Below are 12,763 nucleotides of genomic sequence, written 5' to 3'. Positions count from 1 at the left end.
TTATTTTGGCCACAGCAGCCCTGTAGAAGGGGAGAGAGAAGATATTCGTTTTAGTGAAATTGCTTGTATTTTCCTAGTGGCCATGACTGTGAATTTGGCCAGCCATCTGTGTCTTTTGGTAAAAGCATGTTCTTTAATTCATATTTATTTAACACAAATACCAGAGTTGTTTTAAAAGTAGCATGCATACGACTGGTCCAAGGCAATGTTATGACAGGGTAGAATGAGTGCCTTTTCTTACTTCTCCCAGGGCCCAGCCCTCACTAACATAGGCCCAAGCCGTCATACTGCCCTCTGGATCCAATGAAGCTCTATATTCCCTCATCATGGTTTTAGTTTTAGACCTTTTACTCATTCATCTTCCTACCTCTAAAAATACATGTGTCCTGTGGACTGTTTCTCAAGAGCCCTGATCTTTAGTGGATGGATATGAGGAAAAAACAAACTCTGTATTTCCTCTGCTCTTACACTACAACAATCAGTGCAGAATGCTTCTGTGACAAAATATGTGGAGATATTCTCCATATGCCAAGCAGGCAATCAATTGTGCAGTGGATACCAACTGGGTGTCCTCTAATTCTGACACTCTCTACCTGGAAATAGTGTCAGACTTCACAGGTTGAGGGTTCGGTCCCACAAGACTGCCCTCCCCTTCAAATGCCAATTGCAAGCTCCAGGTTGTTTTACCTGTGCTTCGGATCAGCTAGCTATAAATTGGGATTCCCGTGACCCCACTCCTTGGGTTTGATTAATTTGCTAGAGCATCTCACAGAACTCAGGGAAATACTTACTTATATTTACTGCTTTATTATTAAGGATATTACAATGGATGCAAATGAAGTGATGCATATGGCGAGAAACGGGGGAAGGGTGTGAAGCTTCCATGCCCTCCCTGTGCACCCCAATCTCCAGGAATCTCCATGTATTCAGCTGTCTGGAAGCTCTCAATCCCCATCCTTTTGGGGTTTTATGGAGGTTTCATTATGTAGGCATGATTAATTAAATCACTGGCCATTGATGGTCAATTTAACTTTCAGCCCATCCCTTTTCCACAGAGGTTTGGAGGTGGAGCTGAATGTTCCAACCATCTAATCACACCCAGGTCTTTCTGATTATCAGCCTCTACTCTGAAGCTACCTAGAGGCTGATAGCGGTCAGTCAGTCATTAACATTCAAATAGGTATTGCTTTAGAGAGTCCAAAAATTTTAGGAATCGTATGCCAAAAAACAGGGTCGACAACCAAATATGTACTTTACAGTATCACAGGTTATCTCTTTATTTGATCATGATTGGTTAAGGTAGCATTTCCCTAAATGACATCCTCAGAACAGGGCTATTGATGTGTTATTCCACCAAAGAAAGACTCCATGGTGCAATAAGTTGCAGAGGCCCTATAGTCTATGGATTCATAAAGCACAGGGGCCCATTTAAAGGTCTGAAAAATCTTGCAATAGAGAAAAATGTTTACAAAAATCTAGTGTTTCCTACGCACAGACACATACACACACTCAAAGTATATGTCAACATCTCATGGAACCCTAGTGCTCTATGAAACACAGTTTGAGAAACATTGAGTTAAAATATTCCTTCAGGGAAGCTTGCATGTTAGTAGGGTACTTTGGAAGAGGCATGAATGTCTGGATAGGCTCATCTCAAACTTAAGGGCCAGCAGACAGGGAGGGGGAAAGGAACAGCCTCTTGGCTGATCCCAAATCACAACCTGTCAGTATCCTCTTGTTCCATACATCTAGCCTGGGCTGCAAATTTCACAGTCACACACTTATTACCTAATGTAAAATGGTCACACCACAAGCAGCAAATTTTGTTTGCTGAGGGAAAATCCCTGTTTCTGCTAAGACAAGCTGCATCCCTGCTTCCCAGTCTGCTGTCTTTATACTGCTGCAGAGTAGAAGAGCTCTCAGCTGCAATGCTTCTAGCACATGGGGCTGGCCACTGAGGCTCCTTTCCTAAGTAAGAGCTAGAGCTTTGCCAACAAGCCCTCTCCCAGGGAAGGCGTCGCTTCCAGGCCCCCACCCTACCATGTGAACATGCTACAGGTCACCTGACTTCTAATCCTGTGGTCCTCTCCTTATCAGATGAAGAAGCTGGCCAGGCGACAGCAGCAGCAGCAGCAAGATCAGCAAAACACCCAGAGGCTGAGCTCTGGTAAGCTGGTGCCTCCTCCCAGGCAGTTCTGGCTGGAATCCAGGCTGTTCCTACCAGAGGCCTCCCACTACCCAGCTCTTTGGATGACATATCTGGACTCAGTGAAGCCTAGACCATACCCGCTGGAGAGATAAGGCCTTCAAGGGAGGACTGAGCCATGAGGAACTTGTGAGAGGGTTGAGGACGCCTGGGCTGCATGCAGGCTTAGAACTGCTGACTGGGGATGGCACTGACCTTATCCACAGCATCTGGGCCTGGATCCCACCCACAGTGTCAGGGAGAATGTGTCAGGACTACTTGCAGAGTCACAGATACGTTCAGTTTCTCATCTTGCTTAGTTCTCCTTCCAGGCGAATTGATTTAATAGAAGATGCCTCGGTGACTTGCTTCTTTCCAAAATAATGTAAAGTAGTAAAAACAATGATAGTAAAATAACAATGCCCTCCTTTGTTGAACAGTTTTATAGATTGGTGTTCTCATACATGCTGACTTGACTTTTATAACACCCACTCCTGGAGGTGAGTGGAGAAGTTGTTATTATCCCCATCTCACAGATGAGCAAACAAAGGCTCTGCAAGACTGAATGTGGCCCTAGATCAGTAAGGGAGGGGGCTGGAACTGGAACACTGTGTTCCACAGGCCATGCTGCCTTCTCATCTCTACCCAGGTGTGATATCAGAGTGATATGAGGATTAGGGAGGAGGGTGAAGAGGTACAGACTATGGGAGACTTCATGGAAGTTAAAAGAAAAAAAAAACAAACAAGAAATACTATTTTAGAACAATGTCATTCTTAAAGGCTATGCCCCTCACCCCCTAGCTCAGTTATCCAGAATTCCTTAAATGGTTTGTACCTTAAAACAGGGCTTCTTGGCCGGGCGCGGTGGCTCAAGCCTGTAATCCCAGCACTTTGGGAGGCCGAGACGGGCGGATCACGAGGTCAGGAGATCGAGACCATCCTGGCTAACACAGTGAAACCCCGTCTCTACTAAAAATACAAAAACTAGCCGGGCGAGGTGGCGGGCGCCTGTAGTCCCAGCTACTCCGGAGGCTGAGGCAGGAGAATGGTGTAAGCCCGGGAGGCGGAGCTTGCAGTGAGCTGAGATCCGGCCACTCCACTCCAGTCCGGGCGACAGAGCGAGACTCCGCCTCAAAAAAAAAAAAAAAAAAAACAGGGCTTCTTACATTTTAATATGCACGTAAATCACCTGGGATTTTGGTAAAGTGCAGATTCCAATTCATAAGGAAGGTCTGGGTGGGCCACAAGATTATGCCTCTTTAACAAGCTTTTCGGTGGTGCCATTGCTGCTAGTCTGTGGACCACACTTTGAAGTCTGTGGAATGTGATCCTAGTTCTCGGGCCCCTCAGCACAGCCTCTTATCCTCATATGGACCCTGCCTTGTGCTTGGCATCAGGTCTAGGCTTAATCCAGAATTTGACTCTTGCAGCCAAGAGTTCCCTTAGTTTCTTACCTTCTAGACTAAACACTATGTTAACAAGGTAGATGTTAGGGAGAGAAGAAATAAAGCAGGGCATGGGTGTGGGGAAGGGTGGAACAGCAAGCTGGTTAGATCTGAATTCTGCCCTCAGCTCCACCCCTAAGGCTCTTTTTGTGGGAGCAACTTTTCCTTGTTCCTCAGGCTGTGTGCATCCCTAGGGTAGGGCCCTAATGCCTGCTAGTCCTACCTCACAGGACCCCTGTGCAGTTCAAAGGGAGAAGAATGCATCAAAGCATTGTGAGAACACAAACTCATATGGCTTGGGACTTAGTTTACATAATTCTAAAGGCAGCTCCAAAGGTAGACTTAAGAAAGCAGAGGCTGGTGGGGAAATAGTCTCTGTTCTTCCCATGTTCAGAGAACCTCAGCAAGATGTGGGGGCAGGAAGTGAATCCTGCTTTTCTTATAAAATTCTATCTACAAGCATAGCAAGCTATAATTCCAAAGCATACACAGTCCTATGGAATCTTCCCATCAGCTCCATGAGGTCAACAGGTCACAACTCCCACTTGACTGATGGGCTCATACTGGTTTATCACAGAAAGATCTTTAGATACATCTATTCTAGTGACTGCCAAATGTGTGGCTAGCATCACAACCTTTTGTTGAAATGATGTATTTCCAGGATGTTCTCGAAGTTCAACATCCCAGCACCTACCCTATTCCTATCCTCCAAAGTGATTCCTGATGGCCTCTGGTAGGACAAAGGCTGGAACCACTGATGTCACCTCATCCCGTTTTATTTTATAAATGAGGGAATCAGGACCCAGGGAAGTCACATGCCAGGCTGCACATTGAGAATGACCTGGCTGCTTCTTTGTTCCACAGCTCAGACAAATGGTGGTGGGAGTGCTGGGATGGAAGGAATCATGAACCCCTACACGGCTCTGCCCACCCCACAGCAGCTCCTGGCCATCGAGCAGAGTGTCTACAGCTCAGATCCCTTCCGACAGGGTCTCACCCCACCCCAGATGCCTGGAGACCACATGCACCCTTATGGTAAGAGGGACTCAAGCCCCCCGGGCCCTCTCATAACTTGTATGGGTTTGTCATTCCCTCCTAAACACATCTGCGCAGTTCCCAGATGCTCACCGAAGCTCCAAAGCAGAATAATGTGCCCTACAAAATACTGCTAGAATCGCCTAACCAATGGCTACAGGAGAAAGACCTTCATGCATATTCATTAGTGACCCTTCCATTGATCTTGTTTTCAAAGCTTCTTGTTTGTTGGTTTTTAATAGGAAGTTGTGCTCTCCTTGTAGACCTGTTTGTTGTCATTGAATTCTGCAAGTCTTGCGCTTTCATGCCAGATGTCAGCAGTATCAGTGCTACGGAAGGCCTTAATTAAGCAAACGTTTACCTTAAGTAATAAAAGATATAAAAAGCACAGAAGACAAATTTTCTATCTGGACTATCCTACTATGGATACTAATAGGTGTTCTAATTTAACTAGTGAAACATAAACTGACTTGTAAAGTGAAAAGTATCTCCCTTATACCCACCCCACCCAAAGAAGCATTGATTTAAATGCTGCATATATGGATAGCTGAGCCTCTCCCACTTACCCAGCTTTGTGCTTAAGCTAATGGACAACAACTGGGGGCCTGAGGACCCAGAGTAGGGGGCTGGGTGAGCTTTGGAGTGAAGGCTTAAGTTAAACCTCAACCAAGTATAGGGCATTACATTTTTATACAGAGAAGGTTAGTGGTGTATGTAATGCATTGGTCTATACTGTGTAATCTGATAAATTACACTGACAGTTAAAAAATAATTTTATGCAGCAAGCCTTCAAAACATTAGTATCAGAGATTCATGCCACAGATCACAGATTTTGTTAAACAACTTCTTTCTTACCTTCATTTAAAAAAAATCTGTTGTTAAAATCACCCCTACCTTCCCATAGCACATATTCAGCAAACATTTATTAAGACTTGGCCCTTGGCAAGCCCTTCACTGGCCGACCCCATTCACTGGATGTTCAGTGATAGCCACCCTCTTGGCTTCCTTGGAATGCACAGGTCACATCTGTACCATTCTTTACTCCACCGCTGTGGGAAAACAGGGCAACTACATTTTTTTGCAAATTCTTTTCAGAGTGTCAGAGGTTGTATTACTTAAAGTATCCCTGTGATGACTCCTTTAATAAAATGAATATTTAAAGCCCCATGACAAGTTGTATAAACTCCAGTTTTCACCTCTCCTATTTACTTGAAGTGGAGGCAGAACATTCTTTGCCTCCACATCCTGGTTGCAGTGATTTCTCAGCTGTTCCACTGTGTGCCCTACTGGCTTCCCTATGAAAGGTGTAAATTAGTTGAACGTAGGCACCTAAACTTCCTTTCCATTACAAATTTGGGGTAACACCTGATAGCTAGTAGACCCTTGGTGTTTGAAAGAACAAATGTTATCACAGGAGTTTTCATTAACCTCACTCAAAGAGCTTTTTTTTTGGTTTTGTTTTTTTGTTGGTTTTACCATCCCTTCTTCAAGCATCATTTTTTAGGTCCAAGTCCTGTGGGAGCTCTGCCCTGTCTCTCCAGCCTCTGGTGACATGTCCTGCCTACTCCCCACACTCCCTGTCTAGACACTGTGACATTTGCTTATGTTGCACTCAATTTAGCACTTTGTCATGTCCTGGTTTAGATTGTTTTCACTTGTTGCACTTTGGACACGAGCTGCCTAAAGAGCATACAGACTTTTTGTAGAAAGTTTCACATGGGACATGTGCTCAGGCAACACTTGTTGAATTCAGCTGAATATCCTGACACTGAAATGAGTCACTTCTTCCAGACCCTCATGCCAGTGTTTCCTCTCTATTTCAGGTGCCGAGCCCCTTTTCCACGACCTGGATAGCGACGACACCTCCCTCAGTAACCTGGGTGACTGTTTCCTAGCAACCTCAGAAGCTGGGCCTCTGCAGTCCAGAGTGGGAAACCCCATTGACCACCTGTACTCCATGCAGAATTCTTACTTCACCTCTTGAGTCTTCCCCTAGAGTCCTGTGACTAGGCTCCCATATGGAACAACCATATTCTGTGAGGGGTCACTGGCTTTGGGACAGGGAGGCCAGGGAAGAGGTGGGTTGGGGAGGGAGTTTTGTTGGGGATGCTATTGTATAATGATACGGTGTAGCTCAGCATTTCCAAAGACTGAATACATTATGGATTGCATAGTTTAATGTTTCTAATAAGAGTCTTAGCGTTAGATATGAAGATGTGTTTATCATTAAGGACAGGGACTTTTAATATAGACATTCTCATGCAAACTAGATACTTAGGGACTTCTAACAACTTCCCACCATGTCGGGGAAGCTCTTGTCAAGAGGTGCATATGTCTATCCATCTACTCATCCATAGACAGAAGGACAGACAGATAGATGTGTGTGTGAGTGTGTAACCTTTCATATTTTACCCTCAAAGTTTATTCCTAATTATAACAGACACCAACTGTACAGCAAAAGTAACTTTATTTTCAGTGTGAACTATATTTAAGGAAATGCTTGATGCACTTAAGTTATAAAATGAGATAATTTACTTTTATAAACTTTATTTTTAGTTTGACGAGACTTGTCAGCAGGGCAGAGAGGGCTGCTCCACCTAGCCCCATAGCTTTGAGTGCTTGGGTTCATTCTGTTTTCAGAGTGTCTTTCAGGTCTGGAAAGCAATTCTGTGTGGCTGACGGTGTTCTCTCTTGCATTCTTGCTCTCTTTGGGGTTGAATCACTGGGCAGGGGTGGGACAGAATAATCCCTGATCATGTTCTGAGAAAATGTAAAGCCCAGACTCCTGGGCTTTCTTTTAAATTCTGACAAGTGGTTGTTGGGCAGTGCTCGGAAGGTTAGTTCAGCTCTTGAGCTTCAGCATCTGCAAGTGTGGATGAGGCTAATAGTATGTACCTACCTCACTGGGAAACACCAAGGCTTAATTCATTCCCAGGACACATGAGCAGGGCTGAGACTAATATCTGATATTTGTTTAAGATACAACCAGGCCACTCACTTGGCAAAGGAGAGTACATAGGGTTGCAGAGCAGGAGGGCTCCCGAACTCTCGAGGGCAGTTTTGCCTGCTGAAGTCCCTCTGCAAAGCCTGTGCTGGAGGAGACACCAGCTCAGAGCAGCTCAGAGGGATCCCAGAGTCCCGGAGTGGGGAGGAGGCGAAGGCTGAGGGGATAGAAGAGGGCCTGGTGGTGTTCTAGAGCAGGGGTGGGCAAACTGCTGCCTGCAGGCCTGCTTTCTGTGGCTTGCCAGCCAAGAATCGTTTTTACTTTTTTTTGAGGTCATTAAAAAAAAAAGGAGAAGAAGAATATATAACAGGCTGCCTGTGGCCTGGAAAGCCTGAAATATTTGCTATCTGTATTGTCTGGCCCTTACAGAAAAGTTTGGGGCCCCTTGCTTTAGAGGGTCTGTTTCTAAAGAACCTCATGGAGCTCATAGAGGCAGAAGGGTCCGGTGGAAACCCTTGGCTCTTCCTTCCAACTCACTCTTCTGATCCTCAGCACAGAAGACCCAGCAGCCATTGTACATGGAGACAGTTCCACACCCTGGTCTCCAGTTGTGGTGCTAGGATGGGATCGTTCTGTGCTAGGAAGCCTCCTGGGAAACCAGAATGAGTTGGTGGGGAAGACAGAGGGTCACTGTGGACCTATCCGGGAGGGGCCAGGACAGGCTTGGCCTCACTTCTGGGGACATCATTGGAGACTTGAACACAGAGACACGTCCCTATCACTCTGGCAAGGCCAGAGGGAACATGTCCCCTTATGGTAGAGTCTATGTCGTGTGATTTTTTGTGCTCTTGTTTATAATTTATGCAAACCACCAAGAAACCCAAACCAGTCTGATGAGTGAAAATTATGCACATGCTGTATGGCCCCACAGGTTTCTGTGGTAAAGATCAGTTGGAGAATGTAGCAGATACTATGTGAGTGAAAATGAATAGAGATCCTTATTCCACTCCTTAATGGCATACCAAGATGAAATTAAAAATCTCTTACAAATGAGCTGTTGTTTATTCAGGGATTGGATGGTGGGTGGGGAACCAGGGGGGCATGGGAGTTTGGTCTACAAAGCCGTGGGGATGAGCTTATGGCAAAGCTTTGAATGAATGGAAAGGATGACTACAGCAAAACATAAGGAGAAAAGAGTCTTCAACTTCTTGCCAAGATGGACAAAGACCCCAGTCTTGACCCCACAGAAGGAGGCAGTAGGAGCTTTCCATCACCACCATCAAGTTCCCTCAGGGCAGAGCAGTTTGTGACATGTGATGAGGGAACACTTGCTTGGAAATCAGAACAGAGTGACGGGGCAGGAGAAGGATTTCTCATGCAGGACTGAAGGCAGATGCCTAGCCAGGATGGGAGAGCCAGGCAGTAGACAGTGGCTCCCTGACAGAGTCTCCCAAAGTTATCAACAATTTTCAATGTGATATATGGTGGGCAAATAGGACTATGGAGAAAAGAAGTCAGGAAGCAGTATGGATGTAAGACCAGGAGACATACTCACAGGGGAGGATTGTTTTTTGTCTGTTTTCTCCCCCACTTGCAATTGTTCAAAGCCTGCAACCCCCACCTCTGGCTCACTCACCATATGTTAGAAGCTGGCTCTTCCTCTTGCTGAGGGCCTGGAAGGAGATAGATGTGTATTATAAGGCCAGGTTGACAGGAGGAGCCCACTGAGGAGGCCTTATCTCAGACCGGCCTCCACTGGGCTGACCTTAGTTCCTAACTCCAGCTTCCTGGGAAAGCCTAGGCACAAGCCCTTTACCCCTCATATTTGCCTAGTGAGCAACGACCTGACCTTCAGAATCAGCATACTTGGCCTTCTCAAGCCTACAAGGCTGGATTAGGTGCCTATATGGACTACTTGGACTAATGCTACCTGCTGCAACAAATAAACCTCCAAATATTATAGTAGCTCGAACACAATAGAAATTTATATTTTTACTCACATAGAAGACCTGGGAAGGAGTTTGGGTTAGAAGCACACCTCTCTTTCATGCACAGTGAAGGCTCTGCTCCTGGCTTCCAGGCTTTCACTGGGGATCAGTTGTCTCCATTCATCTTTTCCCCTTCCCATTGGAAGTGGATGAGTCTAGATTGAATTCCCAGCTCCTGGACTTACTAGCTATGTGGTCTTGGGCAGGTTCCTTCACTTTGCTGAGTTGATTCCTCAGGGATGGTACTTGTTTCTACCTCAGGGGGGTTTGTGAGCACGGGTGAGATAATATGTGTGAAGCACTTAGCCCCGCGCTGGGAGTATAGTAAGGACCAGATGAGTGTTAGCTGCTGCACCGCGGGCCAGACCAGCTCTTGGAGTTTGGTCATTGATGAAAGGCTGCTAGAAGTCTCAGACCCTATTTGAGGAAAAAGAAGAACACATCCTGGTTCACCTGAACTCAGAAGGCATCACTTCTCACCATCACCTCCTTAAATCTCAGCGTGTCTTCCAGAGCCTGAGCCAGAATTGTGGGGGAGTGTCTGCTGTGTTGTTTTAAAGCATGCAGATAAAATTCCAATTATGATGACACATTCAGAACTCTAACCGCCAAGGAGGAGCAGTCAGGTCCTAGGAAATTCCCCCAGCCACCTATTGTCACGTGCTTTTCATGACCTGCATGATGGGGAAGGCCTTCGGGCTAGTCTCAGAGTGGAAAGCCTGGATCCACAGGTTGAGCCTTCACACCTCAAAGGACCTGTGCCTAGGCTGTCTCTGAAGAAAATTGAGTTCACCTAAAATGAATCAAAAATGGGAAGAAAATGGAGTTAATTTGTCAGTTCCAAACTCAAAGACAAAATAAAATTTAACTGAATTGCAAATGAAATCTAAGTTTGTCTATCTATCTCTTTCACTCTTTTTCTTTCTCCGTCTAAATCAATTTAAACTAGGATGAAACCTATTAATAATATGACTTAACAAGAATAAAACTGTACCTTCAAGAATTAAAACTGAAACATCACTGCTTCCCTGAATCCCTTTATTTGGCATGTTTCAATATTATGTTCAGTGACAAGGTGAGGGCTATCGTTAGGGCTCAAAAGAAGGCCTTGAGATTTTTTTATGCTAAAAGTATATGCCTTCTACACATGGATGATGAGCAGATTACCTGGCTTTGAAGTTCCCAAATGTATAACCTTAACAAGATGCTGAGCCTTCATTTTTTCATCTCTAAAATCACAATGACACTTGCCTCTCTTATAAGTTGGCTGCTGCATACAAAAAAAAAAAAAAAAAAAAGAATTAGGACAGAGCTCTATAAACTTTGAAGTGCCATACAAATGGAAGGGCTTGTTATTATTTTGTCCCAGGAGACACATGCAGATTAGCCACGTGGGGAGCATAGCATCTGCATAAGCAATGCTCCTGCTTGGGTAGATGCCCACAGCAAGGAAGGGATGCCCCAGATCAGAGTGTGAATAACTTATTTCCTCTCCTAGCAGCTGTGGATGACTGCTGCCACCATCTTATGGGCCTTCTACCCTCCAGGGGAGGGTTCTGGGGAAAAGTGCAGCATGGCCCAGCCTCTAGTGGATGGGGCATTGGCTAGTCTGCACTACTTTTAACCTCTTTCCTGCCACTCCATGTGCCTGGGAAGGGAAAGATGGAGCCTGCCCCTGATTTGTGGTTGGAAGGACCTACTCTAGATACTTGTGCAGCTGACCTAATTTTTCTGGCCCTTTTAGAACTTATTCATTTCTTCACTCATGTCATCCATTTAAATATTTCCTAAGCATTTAGAATATGTCAGGCTCTGGAATATGTAACAGAAACACAGAAGTGAGCAGAAAGACATTGGCCCTGCCCTCATAGAGTTTACAACTTATGGGAGAAATGTCCATTAATTGATAACTCAAATTTAACTTGCACTGTATTATTCAAAAAGGAGAAGACATAGAGCTGTAAGAAAGTAGAATGGGGGGAGGCTTGACCTAGGAAGGTCAGAAAAGATTTCTCTGAGCAAGTAGTGACAGAGCTGAGATCTCATCTCTCTCTCCCAGTGCCCTCCCTCCATCAGGGAGTAATTCTGTTTCCCTTTTCTGTAAGATCTTGTTCTAATTGCCATTGGTAGAAAGAATCTGATAAACTGATGCTCTCCAAGGTGTTCACTGATAAGGTCTAAAGAAATCACTTATACTATCTTATAATGCAAAATGTCTTCAGAATTAAAGGAATGGGCCACTGTCACTCAATCAACATATGTTTATTAAGCCCTGTAGTGGATATTTACTGCTTTCTGACCACCCAGCATCCATTCACCCTACTTTTGATAACGTCACTCTGATTTCCTTTGGGGAGTTGACCTTCCTCCATTGTGTATAGGTAGTCCTTGTGGGACTATGAATCAAGGTGATCTGGTCTGCTGTAACCAAGGAGTGGGAGCATATACCCGAAGGTTGGCCAACCAGTCTCTCCCAGAACGTGAATCTCATGGAATAGCACAACATTGGAAACTTGGATGTAGTTTATTTCTGGCAGTGCACATGACAATCTGGTAAAACAGTTCTTGCCCCCTGGACCCCAGAGCTGCCCTGCACCCCGTCTGTTTCCAAGACTGGTCTGGACTCCAGACACACTTTGATTCTGTGAGCAATCTGCTCTGCTATTACAATAAAGACTATTTTTTGCTCAAGTTAGCAAGAGCTGTTGGCTTCTATTGCTTACAGTAAAAAAACACAAAACAAAACAAAAACTCGGACAGAAACTACAGACGTATTATTTGTGTGATGTTTGTCTTATGCCAAGGGTGTGTGTGTGTGTGTGTGTGTGTGTGTGTGTATTCCTTAACATAGCCGTTTGGATTAGGTTACGCAGGTCTTCTTGTATTTTATACATGAGAAATCTGAAGCTCAGAGAAGTTAAGTTTCTTGCCCAGGGTTACAGACCTAGTTAGGGTCAGAGCCGAGTTTCTGATTAATTTCTCTTGGCTCATGGTCTTATGCTAATTCCCCCAACCCTGACTTCCAAGTGGCCAGGTACATAGAAGTTTTAGGAGCATATGTATGCCTAGGTACTCTGAAAGGTGCAAAGAAGTCATGATAGTTTTCCTGCCTCCAAGGAGCTTACAATCTAGTTGAAGGTGAAAGACATGCATGTGAGCTAAACAC

General features: G+C 45.0%; 1 protein-coding gene across 1 annotated transcript in view; it reads left to right on the top strand.

Moving 5' to 3' along the window:
• Nucleotides 1-6,764, top strand: part of LOC117075717 (LIM homeobox transcription factor 1-alpha) — a 47,841-nt gene extending 41,077 nt beyond the window's left edge. Inside the window, exons 4-6 of the mRNA XM_033198310.1 lie at nucleotides 2,098-2,167; nucleotides 4,495-4,665; nucleotides 6,489-6,764. Of these exons, the coding sequence (XP_033054201.1) occupies nucleotides 2,098-2,167; nucleotides 4,495-4,665; nucleotides 6,489-6,649 (402 nt within the window). The 3' untranslated portion in view covers nucleotides 6,650-6,764. The remainder of the gene's footprint in view (nucleotides 1-2,097; nucleotides 2,168-4,494; nucleotides 4,666-6,488) is intronic.
• The last annotated feature ends 5,999 nt before the right edge of the window (nucleotides 6,765-12,763 follow it).

Source organism: Trachypithecus francoisi, unplaced genomic scaffold, assembly GCF_009764315.1.
Source record: "Trachypithecus francoisi isolate TF-2019V2 unplaced genomic scaffold, Tfra_2.0 Lachesis_group5, whole genome shotgun sequence".
Classification (NCBI taxonomy): Eukaryota; Metazoa; Chordata; class Mammalia; order Primates; family Cercopithecidae; genus Trachypithecus; species Trachypithecus francoisi.
Note: the sequence above shows the minus strand (reverse complement) of the source record. Positions and strands in the feature narration are given on the sequence as shown.